This window comes from Limulus polyphemus, unplaced genomic scaffold (genome assembly GCF_000517525.1).
Source record: "Limulus polyphemus unplaced genomic scaffold, Limulus_polyphemus-2.1.2 Scaffold3093, whole genome shotgun sequence".
In the NCBI taxonomy this organism is placed as follows: domain Eukaryota; kingdom Metazoa; phylum Arthropoda; class Merostomata; order Xiphosura; family Limulidae; genus Limulus; species Limulus polyphemus.
This window is the reverse complement of record NW_013668703.1, coordinates 39,211-45,348: the sequence shown is the minus strand read 5'-3', so window position 1 is coordinate 45,348 and position 6,138 is coordinate 39,211. Positions and strand designations below refer to the sequence as shown.

Here is a 6,138-nt window from a genome sequence, read left to right as displayed (position 1 = left end):
ATGCCTAGAACTCAAGGTTCTCTCGAATTGTCAGATTTTGTTAGAGGAAGGAAAGTTGGTCAAGCAGATGGTGGAATAAGTCAGCGGCAAATTACGCAGAATTTGGGAATCCCGCTTTCGACAGTCAACAGAATCATCGTGCAGTTCAGGAAACACGGCAAGGAAACAACTGAGCAGCATCCGGGTCATCCTGGTCCATCGGGGAGGACTAAAAGGGCTGTCAAGAGGAGCATCGAAATGGATCGCAGATTAACGACTGCAGAAGTGGCCAAAGTTGGTGGGATGAGCCCGAAATCTGTTCAACGGATTCTCCACAGATTGAGTTATCATTTCAGAGCAGCTAGACGGAAGCCCTTATTAAGACCTGCCAACATAGTCAGACGAAAGAAGTGGGCAAGTGATATGATGACCTGACATAAGCCCCATCGAAAACCTCTGGGCCATACTCGACCTGCAAGTCAAGAAACAACAACAAAAAGAAAAACAACTTCAAAGAGCAATCTACTCCAAGTTTTGAAGCAAGAGTGGGCGAAAATCCCACAATCTAAAATTGACGAGATGATTCTCACGATGCCCCAAAGAATCAACGTACTCCACGAAGCGAAAGGAAGATCTACTAGATATTAATTAAATTATAAATATATCAATTCATGTGAATATGACTGAAAAATATCATTTTTTCTGAAAAGGTGGTGTCTATTTACCTGTGACCACGCTTTGTACTATTTTAAAATAAGTGGATTATGTACTGCCTGATTATTGTTGACATTTATCACCAACGAGTCACAGACACCTACTTAACAGAATTTAGCCTCCATAAAACTGACATTTGTCGAGACAGCCAGGATTATACAGTGGTAAATGGCAGTGAAAGAAGACGTGAATGACAGCTGGAACAAGTATGCCTATATACGCACAGCTGTAGTGGTGGTGAAAATATGGAAGTTTGAAACCATGGCAACAGATTTTGATAAATGGATAGAAAGAGGTGAGCACATTAGGCTCACAGTTGGGGAACTATGAGAATTTGTTAAACAACAACAAAAACTAGAGAGAAGAACGTAGGCAGAGAAAAAAGAAACATAGACTAAGGAAAAGGAGAGAGAGAGGAAAGACTGCAAATAGAGAGAATAAGAGCACAAATTGAAAAAAAAAGAAAAGGAGAGAGAAGAGAGACTAGAAATAGAGAGAGAATAAGAGCAAAAATTGAGATTGCCAAGCTCACCCAACAGAAAGAAGGACCCAAGAATGACAATGGTGTCAGGGCCACCCAACCCGCCCAAGTTTGATGAATAGAAAGATGACATGGATGCTTTCCCAGAGAGATATGAAAGATTTGCCCAAAGTCAAAACTGAGACAAAGGTGACCGGGCAGTCTGTCTTAGCCCTCTTCTCACAAGAAAAGGCCTGTAAGTATATGCAGGCATGATGTCAGAAGATGCCATAGACCATGACAAGTTAAAAGTGGCCTTGCTGAAACACTATCAAATTATCAAAAAAAGATTTTGTCAGAAGTTGAGAGAAGTCAAACCTAACACTGGAGGAACTGCATTTCAGTTTGTGACACATCTACGGCGATACTTCACAAGATGGACTGACATGGTCAAGTGTGAAAATAGTTCTGAGGGACTGACAGATTTACTAATACGTGAACAGTGTAACAATGTAACAAATTTTTATATGTACATTTGACTTGTTTTGAATATATTATTTTAAAACAAGTGGATTGTGTGCTGTCCATTTATTATTGACATTTATCACCAACAAGTCACAGACACCTACTGTAAAGAATCTTGGTCCTGTAAAAATTTGACAAGAATATTCTGAATACTTTGACTTTTTGAAAGAAAGAGACTGAACATAATGTAAAACACAATAAAACAATCTTTATGCACATTCAGAAACACAATAAAAATGTGTGTGTATTGGATAAAGGACAGCACTTTTATTAGATAGTTAACTCTAAACTCTTCAAACAACTTATTAAGAATTAATTAATATTACAGGTATAACTTTAGAACAATAATGCTATTTGCAGATAGTTAAACTTCACTTACCAAATTAATGGCTTGAGCTTGAGATAGAGCTACTAAGAGATTGTAGTATTGTATACCAAATTCTATAATACTGTCCCTTTCCAGGTGTTAGCACCACCTATGTCACTGTTGGGCAATCACTTTGAAACATAAAAAAAGTTTGTATCCTTGAGATATCACTTGATCTACAATTGGAGGTCACTGCTGTTAACATCCATGCACGAGATGCAGCTCTATAGTCATATCCCCTCAAGGGCAGACCAGGTGTTATCTCAAGAGAATGATAAAGGTTGCTAGAGTGAAAGCAACTTAACCACTTTCTTGACCATATGTTATATGAAAACTGCACGTACACAGAATAAATGACAAATTTTGAACTATTCAATATTAAAATAAGATGGTAGAAAGTAAATAGTACGCTTTTGTATCACAAATTTTCTCCTGTATTACAAACCATTGGGAACTGCTTATTAGAGTCCTTACATATAACAGGTTATAACCACTATAGCATAGAGTTTATGGAAAATTAACAAACTTGAACATTGCAGTACTATGTAATTTTAAATAAAGCCCTTCACATTTAAAGTAAATCTTTAATAATATAAAAACTATATAAAGTAAGGTATTTAGTTCTTTTTGCATAAGAAACGTGAGACATCATTCAAGTTACACAGAGTTTTTTTTTTCATTAACATGTAATAAACTTACAGATGTTCTTGTATAAACTGGCTTGAGCCTTATCACACCAATGTGTTCAGTATGTTTAACTAGATACATTAGGCAGTCTCGCTAGTTGCTTTTATGTAGCATGTAGTCTTTTAATGTAGGTAAGCATGAATTTGAAGAATTGATCTAGTGAGAAATGTAAATATGGGGAAACTAAGAACTCGACTATTTGAATAGTTTATTGAAAACTGCTAGTGATTTGAAATGTTGAAAATGTAAACTTTGTTTTCCAGTATTATAAATCTTAATCTGAAGATTTTTATTCAAAAAATTTTTTGCTGTATTTTGAGGTGTAAGAACGTCAATGCCTGCTTTTTTCGAAAGAATGAAGAACAGACTACGTACAGCAGAGGAAGGAGCTGATACTGCTGTTTGGCTTGCAGTTTCTCATGCTGCCTTAAAGCATGCTAGTGGAATGTTCTACCAAGGTTTGCTGTTATATTGTTTTTTTATATGACTTCACTTTTAATGGCATTAAATGTTTTATTATGTTAGTTTTTAATTTTTGAAATATAAAGAAACTTCAACTACTACATTTGTCTAAAGAACGGGAAACATTGTTCTGTCAAAAGCAGAGAAGCAATATTTCCTGTTTATTTTTATAATACATGTTGGTTTAAATAATGTTTTTTGTAAAAAAAAGTTATTTGTTATTTCTATAGTTTCTTATACTTTTCTGTATATGTGTGTTTGTGTATTCATGTCATTGAAAGACTTCCATGTCTATTGTTGTGTTAGCTCAATGCTATAAAAACAACCTTGAATCCAAGTTGAACATATACTATAAATGTACAGATAATCAAATAATTGTATAATGAAAACCATGAAGGAGGTATAAATATGCAAGTCTTGTCCTTGCAGTAAACAGTTTGAAATAATGGCTTCTGAAGAACTTTGGCATTATTATTTTTTACTTCTGATACTTTATGATAAACGTATTTCTGTATGCATTAGATCGCAAGCCTGTGTCAACGCATCTTCCTCTTGCCTGGACGAAAGCTTCTGCAGCAGAAGAAGACATATTAATGAATACTTTGGATGAAATGATGGAACAATTTAAGTGTTAGATAGAAAGCTTTTATCTCTGTAGTGATATCCATTTTCTTTTAACAATAATTCAGCATTACATTTAAGATCTTTGTTTTCTGATACTTGTTAGTTGTGTACTTAATTGCATTTTAAACCTGATATGTTTTTGAGTATGAAAGTACAGTTAATGGGTAGAAGGTTAAACATCATGATAATTTTTTTAAGTTCAAAAATGGGTCAGTAAAATGTCCCTGATTATAGTGAAACCAAAATACTAAACTTTACTGTTACAAAAAAAGTTTTGTTACCATGTAAGTCTTTAAATGATTTTTGTTTGTCAATTGTTTTTGATAAAAATAGGATCACTACTTGTGAATATATATATTTAGAAGATGAGTTTGTTATCTGTAATTAGTTTTCGAACAAATAAATTATATATGACTACATTATTTGTAATTATAACAAGATGTAAATAACCACTCCCTGTTACAAAATACATTTAATGTTATATATCTTACTTAAAATTCGTGATGAGATTTTTCTTGTTAAATACAGTGTTTTTATAAATTAATTTTCAATACTGAAATCTTCAGCTTGTAAGTGATGCATTTTGTAATTGAATTGGAAACTGTTTTTGATCCAACATGTAAAAAAATGAAAATAACAAGCAACAAGACCTCAACTAATGATTAATACGATGTACTATATTCAAGTCTTGGGACAAGATATGTGTAATTTTAATTTACATCAGTGTGTGTGGTAGTTTATGTAGCTATAATCTTGTAGAGCTTTTCTAATGTAATACTGTTTCCAGATTGTAATTTACCATAAGAATGATAATAGCTTAGTTTCAAGATAAATGTAGTGTTAATTTTCTTATCTAAAAGCTTAATGTGATAAATGTTTTCTTGGTTATTTTGTAGATCTAATGTTATTAAAACCATAGAGAAATATAATTGTATTTTGTAAACACTAAACAGTGCTATCAATTCTACAAGATCATAATTTTCAAGACGTAAATTTATTTTGTGCTTCAGTTTTAGTGCTGAGAACTAATTTTGTAAGGCAAATAGTATAGAAATTGTTTTCATCGTACCGTAAAATATTAACTATACATCAAAACATTTGTTGATATCTAACTGTACTGCCACTAAGAACTGTTTGTCTTGTGCAATTTGAAATCTTATCAGCTATATATGTATATGTATGTATGTAATGTGGTGGTCGTTAGAAAGGAATGTTAATAATACAAGTCCGTGCTTTAAATATGAAAATGGTAAGTATATTGGATTTGTAACATTTTCAGTATTAATATAAGTCTGTGCTTTAAATATGAAAATGGTAGATATCACTGCTCTGTTCTGTAAGATGGAATTTTATCTTGAATATCAAGCTTGGTACTTGTTAAAGAGACAGGGAAGCCAGGTTTGGAACTTGCATAATTTTGTATAACCTTTTCCAAATGTTCAACATCAAATCAACAGATATCTGACTAGGTTACCCTCAAAACAGTGTGCCTTTACTTTTTTCTACTAATATTCATATTTGTAATTGTTTACAAGAACTGTTTTATACTGTACCAAATTCTTTAATTTTGTTAACTCATATTTCTTTTGACAAGAATTTGTGAAGGTAATATAATGTGAATTTGTAAGATATCTTTTCATAAATGTGAAGTTTATTTCAATAAACTGTTACAAACTTTAAATTTCTTAAACTTAATTTTCAAGTTTAAAATATATTCAAGACAATTCTACCTTCATTCTCATTTTGTAAAATGTTAATTGATGTTTACTAATGAACAATGTTGCATCAGCTTTAAAAATTACCACAAATATAAAATTTATGTAATGAATATATTTTCTTTGCCCTTTTTTTCCAATATATATATAAAAATATATTTTAATGTAAATTTTAAACCTTTATAATGAATAGGATATCTATTTCATTCCAGTACAAAATATATTAAAGTAATATAAGCACCCTATACTTAAAATTAGTTTTAAGATGAAGAATATAACAGCACAGACCTGTGATGGTTTTATTGTCTTGAAATTTGTACATGTTCTACAGTAATTCATGTATGTTTAATCTAAAAATGCTATCCATTTTTCTCCATCACATACAGATTTTTCACAAAATATCATATGTACTGTTGCGTATCTGCTTGTTTGTTAATTTCCGGTATAAAATCCTTCCGAGGAACTTCAACGATATAAGTCCTTTCTTAATTAAAACTAGTTTATTCTTTTTTGATAAACTTTATAATACATAGAATTTCCACAGTCAATACATTTGCAATCTCAATAACAAAACACACACTTTATATCACCGTCACTACCGCTCG

At 31.9% G+C, this 6,138-nt stretch overlaps 1 protein-coding gene across 1 annotated transcript in view; it reads left to right on the top strand.

Moving 5' to 3' along the window:
- LOC106468638 (dehydrogenase/reductase SDR family member 12-like) overlaps positions 1-5,474 on the top strand; it is a 27,670-nt gene extending 22,196 nt beyond the window's left edge. Inside the window, exons 8-9 of the mRNA XM_013929065.2 lie at positions 3,053-3,190; positions 3,717-5,474. Of these exons, the coding sequence (XP_013784519.1) occupies positions 3,053-3,190; positions 3,717-3,829 (251 nt within the window). The 3' untranslated portion in view covers positions 3,830-5,474. The remainder of the gene's footprint in view (positions 1-3,052; positions 3,191-3,716) is intronic.
- The last annotated feature ends 664 nt before the right edge of the window (positions 5,475-6,138 follow it).